Source organism: Pipistrellus hanaki (assembly GCF_964339955.1).
Source record: "Pipistrellus hanaki genome assembly, chromosome: 12".
In the NCBI taxonomy this organism is placed as follows: Eukaryota; Metazoa; Chordata; class Mammalia; order Chiroptera; family Vespertilionidae; genus Pipistrellus; species Pipistrellus hanaki.
In genome coordinates, this window is record NC_140514.1 from 53521399 (window position 1) to 53533921 (window position 12523).

Genomic DNA, 12523 nt, shown 5'->3' on the forward strand with positions numbered 1-12523 from the left:
CTATAGAGACATAAAGGAGATTAGTGGTTGCCAGGATGTAGTAGGGGATGAATGGCCCTGATAAAAAAGATTCTAAAATTACATTGTGTTACTACAAAACTGGGTTACAGAACTCTGTGAATATACTACAAACCACTGAAATGTATACTTAAGTGGGAGAATGTTATGATATTGAATTATGTCTCAATAAAATTGCTTTCTAAAAAAGAAGACATTTAAGAACAAATGAAGTAAATGTCAACATTTTACAGAAGATTGAGGTAAAACATTGTTATTTTCCACTTAACTGCATTCATACTCAGTGGCAATTACTTCTCATATTAAAATTTCCTGTGATGACATTAAGATGAAAATAAAAAATGCTACTTTATAAGATGCTTTCTGAATATTAATAATCTCAAATAATTAATAATGAGACATAGAGAGATGAGAAGGGCATATTTCTTGAACAATCTACACAATATGTTTACCAAAATCTTAAATTTATTCAACTCATGGATTAGAAGACTTAACATCACTAAAATGTCTACACTACTTAACTAATCTTTAGATTCAACTCAATCCCTATTAAAACACCAATGGCAGATCTAGAACAAATAATCCAAAAATTTATATGGAACCAAAAAACACATTGAATAGCCATAGCAATCGTAAGAACAAAGTTGAAGGGATTGCAAAATTTAACATCAGATTATACTGCAAAGTTTCTGTTATCAAAACACCCAGGCACAAGAACAGGTATATAGATCAATGGAACAAAACAGAGAACTCAGAAATCAACCCAAGACATTACAGTCAATTATTATTTGACAAAGGAGGCCAGAGCATATAATGAAGTAAAGACAGTCTCTTCAATCAATGGTATTGGGAAAATTGGACAGGTTCATGCAAAGAAATGAAAGACCACAAACTTACACCATACACAAGAATAAACACAAAATGGATAAGAGACTTAAAAGTAAGCTATGAAGCCATGAACCATAGGCAGTAAAACCTCAAACATCTCATGGAACAGTATTTTAATGGATACATCTCCAAGGGCAAGAAAAAAAATAAATGAATGGGAGTACATCAAACTAAAAAGCTTCTGCACAGCAAAGGAAACCTTCAACAAAATGAAAAGGAACCCATCGTGTGAGAGAAATATTCATTATTGACACATTGGCTAAGGGGTTAATTTCCAAAATATATAAAGAACTCATAGAACATAGCAAGACAAACAATCCAATTAAAAAATGGGCAAAGGACAGGACGTATCGATGGCCAGAAGACATATGAAAAAGTGCTCAATGTCACTAATCATCAGAAAGGTGCAAATTAAAACTACAATGAGGTATCAAAAAAGCCTCAAGTGTTCCAGAGCTTTGGGAACACTGCACACATGGGCCTGCGCATGCGCGTTACATGCAGGTGCCCCCAGGGCTAGCCCCTGGTTACTAGGAGACCGGACGCTCCTGTGGAAGCGCTAGGCGCTGGGGGGCGTGCGCCTGCGCGGCGCGGATGGACCTAGAGGAGGCCTTCCCTAGGCACCTGCTAGGCCTGGCACGTGAACGTACGCGACGCCACGTGCGTGGGTGCGCGCGCAGGGCTCGTAGTCTCTGTGAGAGGGCGGGTCAAACCAGGTACGCGTGCGCACAGGGACTAGGGGCACGCGAGACCACAGCGGAGCGAAGGCGCCAGGAAGATGGAGGACAAGCGCCCCTCAGGTACAGAGCGTGAGGGCGGAGTCGAAGGCGGCGCGGGGCGGTGCTAACCGCTCCGCCTCCTTCCCGCCAGGTTTCCTCTTCCACCACCTGCACCCCCGGCGGGGCGGGGCCGGGCCATTGGGGGTGGGAAGGGCGGGGAAAGGGGCGGAGGATGGGGACGGGGTGGGACTGGAGTCCCGGCGGGAGGCGGGGCCTGGCAGTCCAGGATGAGCTCCGAGGAGGCTGCGGGGCTGACCAGTCCAGGGCGGGACCCGGAGCTCCAGGTAGAAGCGGTGATGGCCGGGCCGGGGCCCAGCAGTGTCCGGGCCGGAAGGCTCTGAGGCGGCAGCTGCAGGAGGCAGTGTGTGGGGTCGGGCGGGGTGACCCCGAGGCCGGCGTTCACCGCCCGAGGGGCGGCGGCGGGCGGAGCTGCGGCCCGGGAAGCCCGGGGGCCGCCGTGGCTCCCGCTGCCCTGTCCCCGGAGCGCAGGCTGAGCCAGTTCCTATGGTGACCGCTTCGCTGGCCGCCGCCCTGGCCTGGTTGTTGGGGGGACTGTTGGGTTTGGAGACGCTCTGGAGCTGAGCAATTGGAAGTCAGATCTGGGACTTCACCCTGGCTCATCCTGGTCCCAGCCTCCACTTCTAAGCTCTTTATAGACCCCGGGAGGCCAAGGGCCGAGATGAGGTAGCATTCCCGTGAAAATCCCATATAAGTTCGGTGCCCAGGAGAGACAGGGTAAGCTGGCTTTTGTCTGAAAACTAGTGGAGGCAACCGAGAAACTGAGACAGTCATGAACCTGATACCTAAATACGCTCAAGAATACTAACAAACTATAAGCAACAACAAGAATAAATCTTAAAACAATTTCCAGTAAAGAAACAAAATGCAAAGGAATAGGAAATTTTCATTTATATAAAATGTCATAAACCAAACTAGAATGTGCATGTTGCTTATAGTTTGTTTAGTGTTCTAATGTAAGAATTTATCTACAATTTATCTACTCTTCTCTTTAAAAAAAAATATTTTATTGATTTTTTACAGAGAAGAAGAGAGAGGGATAGAGAGTTAGAAACCTCCATGAGAGAGAATCATCCATCAGCCGTCTCCTGCACACCCCCCACTGGGGATGTGCCCGCAACCAAGGTACATGCCCTTGACTGGAATCAAACCTGGGACCCTTCAGTCCGCAGGCCAACGCTCTATCCACTGAGCCAAACCAGTTTCGGCTATCTACTCTTCTCTTGAGTGGACACTCAAGATTTTACAGTTTTGGTGATGTGAAGAACACTATTGTGAAGTTGCTTATACATGTTCCCCATGATACCCTTTTCATTTATCCACAGTAATCTTTTGAAGTGAGCTAGTTAGTAAGGCAATTCCATATCTTAGTTATGCTATAAAATCACTTTATTTGTTATTAAATTCTTTCAGTTCAGAAAAGCCTTTTGAAAACAGCTATTTTAACCCCTTATGTTTCAAAGAGGTCTTGATAAGTGGTACCTCCCTTCAGGCCTTTTATTTATGAACTTTTAAAACACAAGTTATTTCTTTACAGTATAATTTGATTTGAAGAGAAGTGAGAACTTTGGATTTGAATGGAATGCCTAGGAGAGGTTATTTCATTTTCATAACAAAAGTTAACTATTGTGGCTTTACTATTTTGTTTGAAGTAAATTCCAAAAACGCTTATTATAAACACAATTGTTTATAAATATCTCAAAATTGTCATAAATATTTGTGTGCTTTCTCTATATCTTTCTGTTAGTGAGGCTGTTCCTACTTCAAAATGTCTGTATAAGCATTTGGGGACAGTTTTATAAAAAACAAAACACCAAGTTGACCTTTAGCGGAATCTGAATCTCATATAAAATACTCCAGTATTTTTAATTCTATCAAAATATTCAGTAGAGATTTATTGAGCACATATTATATACCTGATATTTTGCTCAGCATTGATGATACTTTTTAGCACATGACCTTATCTCCTTTTTTACTGAAAAATTAAAATTCTACCAGGCAGGAACTTCTTAAAATTTCAACCTCTATCTTAATCTTTACCTGACCTTTTTTTTTGTTTGTTTTAGAGGAAAAAATTTCTACCCCTTATCTAACCTTTCACCTGAACCTCCTTTTCTCTTTCTTGTCTCAGAGGACAGTGCTGTGGCTGTTTTTATATTGTTTCTTCTTTGCAGAGTGTCTAGGGAGGAGACGTGGCCACAGTTTCCCAGGCCAACTTCCAGGAGGCCTGTGGCATTATTGGGATTGTGCTGGGGGCAATGATCCATCAGTGCCTGGCCAGTTCTCTGGAAATTGGACCTGCAGGACTACTGAGGGACTGAGTGGCTGCCGCTGGGCTGGTGGGCTGCTGGGAAGGGTCAGTCAGCTGAGCAGCACTCTGCTGTGGGAGCACACTTACCATCAGGGGTAGCTTCTGCGTTGAGTATCTGTCCCCTAGTGGTAAGTGCGCATCATAGTGACAGTCATTCACTCACTTAGGCTCTTATATATATAGAAAATAGGCCTGAGACCCTGCATGTCTTAAAAGCTTCTCAGCAATCTTTATTTGGCTTGTACAGAGACTAGACCCATAAAAAGTCCCATGAAATGAGCAGTGAATTAATATTTACTCTTCATCTTATTTTAAAATAGGCCTCAGGCCCTAGCAGGTTTGGCTCAATGGAAAGAGTATTGGCCTGCTGACTGAAGGGTCCCAGGTTCAATTCCTGTAAAAAGCACAAGCCTTTCCAGGCTCTATCCACAGTAGAGGTCATGCAGGAAGCAGCTAATCAATGATTCTCTCTCATTATTGATATTTCTGTCATTATTGATATTTCTATCTCTTTCTCCCTCTCCCTTCCTCTCTAATATCTATATATCTATATCTATATCTATATCTATATCTATATCTATATCTATATCTATATCTATATATACACACACACACACACACACACACACTTTAAATGGGCCTCAGCCCAAATTAATTCAGGGAAATCAAGTAAAGTCTAAACCTGCCTAATACTGAGTTCTTCATAATTTGATCCCTTCCTACATCTCCAAATTTATCTCCTCTAAGAGCTCCCCTGTTAAGGACAAACTATTCCAAATTACTTCACATATTCTTGGAAGGCAGCTATTCTCACCACTATACTACCAACGCAGCTTTTCACATATTCTTTATACATTCAGAATCATGTCATCTTTTATTCATAAGCTTTGCCCTCACCCTTTTCTCTATTTAATTAAAGATACTTCTAAGGTTCAGCTTGAATTCTATATTTTCTAGGAGGTTGTCTTTGTCTTCTCCATCAAATAGTAATCATTTCTTCAATGGTTCTTTGGTATCCCGACTACTGGCACAAAAGTCAGGGGGGTGGATCCCCGGCCTGTAAGGGCATCCCACCACCTGCCTAGAGGGCCGATTGTGTCCCACACCCCTCCTCACCCCCTTGGGATGGGTGCCACATCCAGGGCTCGTGGCTGGTGAGTGCTGCTGCTGCTGAGGCACGAGTCTCGTGGTCAGGACTGACTGGGCACGAGCCTGCAGCAGGCGATGCGGGACCAGGAGGAGCAGGAGTGGCAGGCAGGAGCACTGGCGCGGTGGATTGCCAATCCCCACAGGCCATGTCAAAGGACCACACGCATGCATGAATTTGTGCACCGGGCCTCTAGTTGTGGATAAAAATCTGCATTTTAACAAGATTCTCAAGTGACTCGTATATTCACTAAAAACTGAAAAATACGGCTAAAGTGAGGAATCATTTGATTTTGTTATTCTAAGTGAAATATTTATAACATATTTTTCAACAGAAACTGTGTAAGGAATGGTAATTTGGATTTCAGCTAATGCCATAAAGGCCTAAATGATTCATAATTAGAAATGCTATGTGGGAGCTAAAACTTAAGTTCCAAATGAGGCAGCAATTGCTGAAATGAAAACCAAAAAGCACACTTGTATTTTGCTTAGGAAAGGGAAAGAGGAAGGTTAATTTGTCACACTGCTAAGAGATTGGACAAGGTGTGACTCAAGGTCAGTGACTAGGGAATCCTGATCCTGTAATACCTGGGGCACTAGATTTCAGAGGATAACAGCTGCATTGCTAGGAGAGACCTAGGACGCTTGTAGCAAATTCTCTCTTCCATAACATACAGGCAGCCTTGATTTAGAAAAAGAACTGATTATTTTCCTAAATTACGCAATCTCTAAGATACATTGTCAAGTAAAAACAAGCACAGTGCATAGTAGTATGTATAATATGCTAAAGTGAAATATTTGGTTATTTTTCACATAAAAAATGTACACACCAGAAAAAAATTCTAGAAATGGAATTATTGTTATGTTGCTAGATTTTATATAATTGTTTTTCATAAATTTTGTGTCAATTTACACTGCCACCAAGGACATATAACAATGCTACATTATATATCCAATTATTTTATCTTTGCCAAGGTGAGTTAAAAAATGGTATCCAATGTTGTTTTAATGTGTATCTCTCTAAATGGCTAGATTGAGTATCTTTAAATCTATTTAAAAGCCATGTATGTGAAATATCCATATTCTTTGCCACTTTTTCTATTCGGGTATTTCTTTTCCTTTCTTATTTATATGAACTATTTATATATTAGAGAGAAGTCAGCCCTTTGTGATATGTGTAGCAAACTTTTTTGGAAAAAACAGGCCTAGAGATAGACTACTTAATTTGCTGCTGACCCAATATTTTCTTAGTATAGTGATTACCAAGGGGATAGGATGGGGTATGTCTCTTTTGAAAAGCATGTTCATATTGTAGTTTTATATTTGGAAAGCACACAGAACAAGTTTTATAACAAAGTGTTAAGAAGGTAAAGCTTGCTAAATACTCTTTGCTGGTGTGACAAGGTTAAAACCAATGGGAAATGTATCTAAGAATGTGGTTAAATTAAAAAAATTATTGACTGTTGTGAGAAATCACAAAGCTGTTTTAAAAAGAATGTCCTGGTATTATTTCTGTTTTTTCCACTAGGTTACCACCAAAGAACATGATTTTGGTATAGGGGCTCCAGTTTCCAAAGCTGGAAAATACCACAATACTCTCCAGCTAGAACAACAAGTGAGAACTCAAGATAAATTCATCTCTACACTGAAATTACAGGTTACATTTAATTTACATATGTATTTATTTCCCTAAATTAATCTTGGCTGGGGCCTATTTTAAAATAAGAAGACGGAGAACATTAATTCAGTGCTGGCTTACGGTTTTTATTTTATGGTTCTAAAATCACTTCATTTTTATCTTAGCCATTTTGATGCACAGAGTGTGAGTCAGTGAGTGCAAACGGTGTGCCAGGTGCTTTATTATTTGGTGCTTTCAAGTACATAATCTTACTTCATCCCAACCTTGTAAAACCATGTCGTTATTTCTATTTTACAGACATGGAAGCTAAGTTCCAAGAGGTTAAAGAATTACGATACTGGACTAATGAATGACAGAGCTAGGATTTCTCTGAATTCCTGAGTTAGTTAGGATTTGAATTCTGTTCTCTGAACTCCAAGTTCAGCATTGTTTCTCTTCTGGTGTCTAATCTGTGGGGTAGCTATTAATTAAGGTCATTGAAAGAAATTGCCTCTTGTAGGAAGAAGGAGTAGACTTACTTTTCTATAATCCTCTTACTAAGTACAGCTAAAAACCCTGAACATTATGTATAAAACAAGCATAGAACACTGAAAGGCGGGAAGAAGAAGGAAGACTTACTAGGGACCCCAACACACCAAGAATGACACGTTAGTGAGTTCCTAGATTTTCTTTTGGCCCCACATATTGCAGACAAAGCGCAGAAACAACAATGGATGCAGACAAAGAACAGTCTCAGAAAAGCGGTCTGTCTCTAGCCAGAGGACTAGGAGAGGGACAGCCTAGTAAGGTAGACTCCTTTTAGACCATAACTGTCTGCTCTAAGCAGCACAGTGGAAAACGTATAGCCCCGTTCCCGCCCGCAAAGGCTGAGTAAAGAGCCCAGCCCGTTATCCTTGCCAGGCTGTAACAAGAAGCCCCAGCTGCGCCTCATACCGCTCCCCCCCCCCCCCCCTCCCCACAGGGTGGTGGCAAAGAAGAAGGCTGGTGCTGGAAACCACAGGCAGTAAGGGAAGTTCCCAAGCCCATTGTGTGTGTGAAGCCCATGGGCAGCCTCAAGCACCAGCCCCACCCCCACGGGTGGTGTGAGTGCCTCCTCTCCTTCCTGCTGGATGGTGTCCCAGGAGAATGTGCAGTTAGGGCGTCACCGGGACCCAGCAGGAGCAAGCCCACAGCCCACAGGGGCAGTGGTGGACACGTGAGAGCAGTAACGGGGCAGCTCTGCTCTTCCTGCTGCTGTGGTTTTAGCAGAGGCCTAGTGAGGAGCCTGAACATCCATCCTGCCTAGCAGGAACAAGAAGCCTCACCTTCTCCAGGAAAAACTGGACCAACCCCCTATCCCCCCACCCCCAGCAGGAACAAAGCAGTGTCCCCCTTTTCTAGCTGGAGCAGTGTCACAGGAAACCCACTAAAACACAGGATCCAGAGTCTTAGAATGCCAGGTTTCAATTGAAAGAAAAAAAAAAAACAAAACACTCCTTATCCTAAGAATCAGGAAGATTCTCAATTTCAGTGAGAAAAGACAAGATATGCCAGGACGGATATGAGTTAGATATTACATTGATCTGACAAGCATTTTTAATCAGGTAAGAATTTTATGAGTGCTTTAGCAAGCAATTTTGGATATTTCTATGGCACACAAAGGAAAATAGAGATAAAGGAGAACCAAATGGAAATTACCAAGTTGTTCTTCAGTAAGTGAATGGATAAGCAAACTGCCGTGCATCCATAGAATGGAATTATAAAAAGAGATGAGTTGTTAGGCCACAATAAAACACAAAGGAACATTAAAAGGAGAGAAAAGCCTATCTGAAAAGGTTACATATTCTGATTCCAACTATATGACTTTCTAGAAAAGACAAAACAGAGAGATATTAGAAAGAACACCCACTGCTATGACTTGGGGGGAGGGAGAGATAAATGGAGCACAGGTGATTTTTATGACAGTGAAACTATTCTGTATGATAAAATAATGATGGATATATGTCAGTATTATTTGTCAGAACCCAAATAATGAACCCTAACATAAGCTATGGACTTCAGTTAGTGATAATGTATTGATTTTGGCTTATCAATTGTAACAAGATGTAAATAAGGGGAGAATGGGTGTGCATCTTTGAGGTGGGGAAACAAAAGGTATGTGGGAAATCTGTAATTCCCTATCACATTTTCTATAAACCTAAAACTGCACTAAATTTGTGAGTACAAGTCTTCTACCTCCTTGGTTAAGTTTATTCCTAGGTATCTTATTTTTTTGTTGCAGTAATAAATATGTGTGTGTTTGTTTTTTAATTATTCTTTCTGATAGTTAATTATTGGTGGGTAAAAATGCTCCCAATTTCTGAATTTTAATTTTGTATCCAGCTACTTTGGGAAATTATTTATTTTATCTAGTTTTTTGGTGGAGCTGTTTCTATGTACATCTAATGTGCAAATAATGGAAGTTTTACTTCCCCTCCTTTTCAATTTGGATGCCCTTTATTTCTTTTTCTTGTCTAATTTCTATGGCTAAGACTTCCAGTTATATGTTGAATAATGTGGTGAAAATTGAAATCACTGCCTTGTGGTACACTTTTAGTTTTTGCCCATTGAGTGTGATATTGGCTGTAGGTTTGTCATATATAGACTTTATTATGTTGAGGTATGCTTCCTCTATTCCTATTTTGCTGAGAGTTTTTATCATAAACATGTGGCCCAGTGCACGGATTCATGCACATTGAAAGGAAATTAATTAGAAGAAATATTTTAATATTGTTATTTGCCCTTTCTCTATAATACAAGTGTCAGAGGTGAAAGAAAATTAGTAAAATATATATGAAAATAATATATAAATTGATTAATAAATAAACAATAACAACATGATATAACAACACAAAGACATGATATAGAAACAATAAAACATGATATAAAAATGACATTGATAAAACCCATGACTGATAAAAAAAAAAAAAGACTGATAAATTGATTAAACTTATCCTAATATCTCCCTGTATACCACATTAAGAGTAAAAACACTTTCAGAGTGCTTGACTAATTTCCCTGGTGATTAACTTTTACAACTTTAATTTTAACGTCACAGTTCTTTGAACTCAAGAAAAAGTAACATATAACTGACCATGTCCAAAAATGGGTTCAGGTAGGAATATTCCTACTCTGTCTAGATTGGCACCAGTGAGAGCTGTATATGTACCACAAATGAGTGAATCAACTTAGCCTTTCATAGATATAGAATAAACTTGCTTAATTAGACCTGCTTTCTGATTTAGCTTAACTTTTTCCAGCCAGTGAAGCACCCCAACTTCTCTTTCAGGTATCAGGTAATTGTCAGAAACACAGAAATAAATATCAACATGAAGCAGATTATTATTGTAGATCATGCGGAGAAAACATATTTAACTGCAGCAGTGTTTGACTGTATTCTTGCCAGGCTGTATGACAGTGAAAAAACCTGACATCATTTTCAGAGTCCACCATTTCTTACTTCTTTTCAGTCAGGTCACATTTCTAAGCTTTCTAAATCTCCATTTTCTGGCTAATGAAAAGAAAATTGGATTCCATTGAGTTTCCTATCTACCTACTCCAGGACTTCTGTGAGGAACAAATGAGATGAGGCAGAGAAAATGCTTCACAGACATTTGGTTGTAGTGTAAAATGTTCCCACCTGGCTATGAAGCAAGTCATATTCCTGGGCTGCAGAAACTCCAAGGAGGCTAGTTGCTAGGGAGAGGAAGCTGGGCTTTGCTACATGATATCTACCCAGATAGACACTGAGAATATTAGCCTTTTATATATATTCTAGAGGCCTGGTGCATGAAAATTCATGCACTGGAGGGGGGTCCCTCAGCCTGGCCTGCCTCCTCTCACAGTCTGGGAGCCCTGAGGGGCGGGAGGCGACCGGCGATCAGGGGAAGGGATGCCCCATCACACCTCTGCTGCTACCACTGATGGGAGCACAAGCCTCAGCTGGCACTGGTTACTTGAGCCTTGGGAGGCTCTGGGCAGCTGGGGAGCCACCATCTGAGGCTTGTTTACACCTTGGGCGGGCCCTGGGCAGCTGGGCAGCCGACATCTGAGGCTTGCCTGTGCCTTGGGCTGGCCCTAGGTGGCTGGGGGACTGAGGGAACTGGGGGACTCCAAAGGCAGGCACTTCAGTGGGATTGAGGGGACTGGGCACTGCCATCTTGTGGCTGTGGGCACTGCCATCTTTGAGGGTGTGGCAGTCAATTACAATATTCCCTCCTTATTGGCTGTGGGTGCCACTATTTTTGAGTGCGGAGCAGTCACAGCATATTCCCTCCTTATTGCTATGGCTGCCGCCATCTTTGTGATGGTGTGAGGGTCAATTAGCATATTCCTTCTTTATTAGATAGGATAGACTGGTGCTGGATTTCATCAGTGTTTTTTTCTGCATCTATTAATGTGATCATGTGATTTTTATTTTTCATTTTTTTTACGTGATGTATTACATTTATTGATTTGCAAATATTGTATCTGTCTGCATCCCTGTAATAAATCTTACTTGGCTATGGTGTAGGATCTTTTTAATGTATTGTTGGATCCAGTTTGTTAATATTTTATTAAGGATTTTAACATCAATGTTCATTGGTGATATTGTTCTATAATTGTCTTTCATAGTAGTGTCTTTATCTGGTTTTGGAATTAGGATAATTCTGGTCTCATTAAAAGATTGGAATACTTCCTTACTCTTGAATTTCTTGGAACAGTATCAGGATAGGTATTAGTTCTTCTCTGAATGTCTGGTAAAATTCCCTTGTGAAGCCATTTGCTCTAGGACTTTTGCTTGCTGGGAGTTTTTTGTTTGTTTGTTTTTTTATTACTGCTTCAATTTCATTAGTTGTAATCAGTTTATTCAGGTTTTCTTATTCTTCCTAGTTTATTCTTGGAAGGTTGTGTGTTTTTAGGACTTTATCTATTTCATCCACATTGTCCAATTTGTTGGCATAGTACCGTACTTTCTTACAATCTTTTGTATTTCTTTGGTGTCAGTTATTACTTCTTTCATTTTTGATTTTTTAAATTTATTTGTGTCCTCTCTTTCTTGATGAGTCTGGTTAAAGGTCAATCTTCTTTATTGTTTCAAAGAATCAGCTTTTAATTTTATTGATCTTTTGCATTTTTTTTTAGTCTATTATGTCATTTATTTCTGCTCTATCCTTTATTATTCCCTTCCTTATATTCTAGGCTTTGTTTTGTGTTTTTTCCTAGTTCTTTTAGGTATAGGGTTAGTTTGTTTATTGAAGAATTTTCCTGCTTCCTCAGGTCAGATTCTAATGCTATAAACTTCACTTCCAGGGCTGCTTTTGCTGTGCCCCAGAGATTTGGGGTTGGTATGTGTTTATTTTCATTTGTTTCCATATAATTATTTATTCCTATTTCTCATTGTTTAATAACATGCTATTTGAATGTTTTTCAGTGTTTTTTTTTTTTATTACAATTGAATTCTAGTTTCATGTCTTTGTGATCCAAGAAAATACATAATATGATTTCAATCTTCTTTAACTTGTTAAGACTTATTTTGTGTCCTAACATGTGGTCTATCTTTGAGAATGTTCCGTGTGCTCTTGAGAAGATTGTATTTTCTACTGCTCTGGGATGAATTCCTTTGTGAATATCAATTCAATTCATTTGATCTAGCTATCATTTAAGGTTGCTATTGCCTTGTTGATTTTTTTGTCTGGAAAATCTATCCATTGATAGTGGGGTTTT

At 40.2% G+C, this 12523-nt stretch overlaps 2 protein-coding genes across 3 annotated transcripts in view; both read left to right on the top strand.

The window, feature by feature from the left end:
• The first annotated feature begins 1664 nt into the window (after positions 1-1664).
• The window catches only part of LOC311630858 (testis-specific gene 10 protein), an 86055-nt gene continuing 75196 nt past the window's right edge, over positions 1665-12523 (top strand). The window contains exons 1-2 of one of the 2 annotated variants that reach the window (XM_084900349.1): positions 1665-1706; positions 6689-6775. The gene's annotated coding sequence lies outside the window, so the exon portion shown is untranslated. Of the gene's footprint in view, positions 1707-6688; positions 6818-12523 lie in introns of those variants that run through there. The other variant, XM_084900348.1, reaches the window with a different exon arrangement.
• The window catches only part of LOC311630856 (testis-specific gene 10 protein-like), a 220543-nt gene continuing 209907 nt past the window's right edge, over positions 1888-12523 (top strand). Inside the window, exons 1-2 of the mRNA XM_084900345.1 lie at positions 1888-1969; positions 6689-6775. Of these exons, the coding sequence (XP_084756471.1) occupies positions 1913-1969; positions 6689-6775 (144 nt within the window). The 5' untranslated portion in view covers positions 1888-1912. The remainder of the gene's footprint in view (positions 1970-6688; positions 6776-12523) is intronic.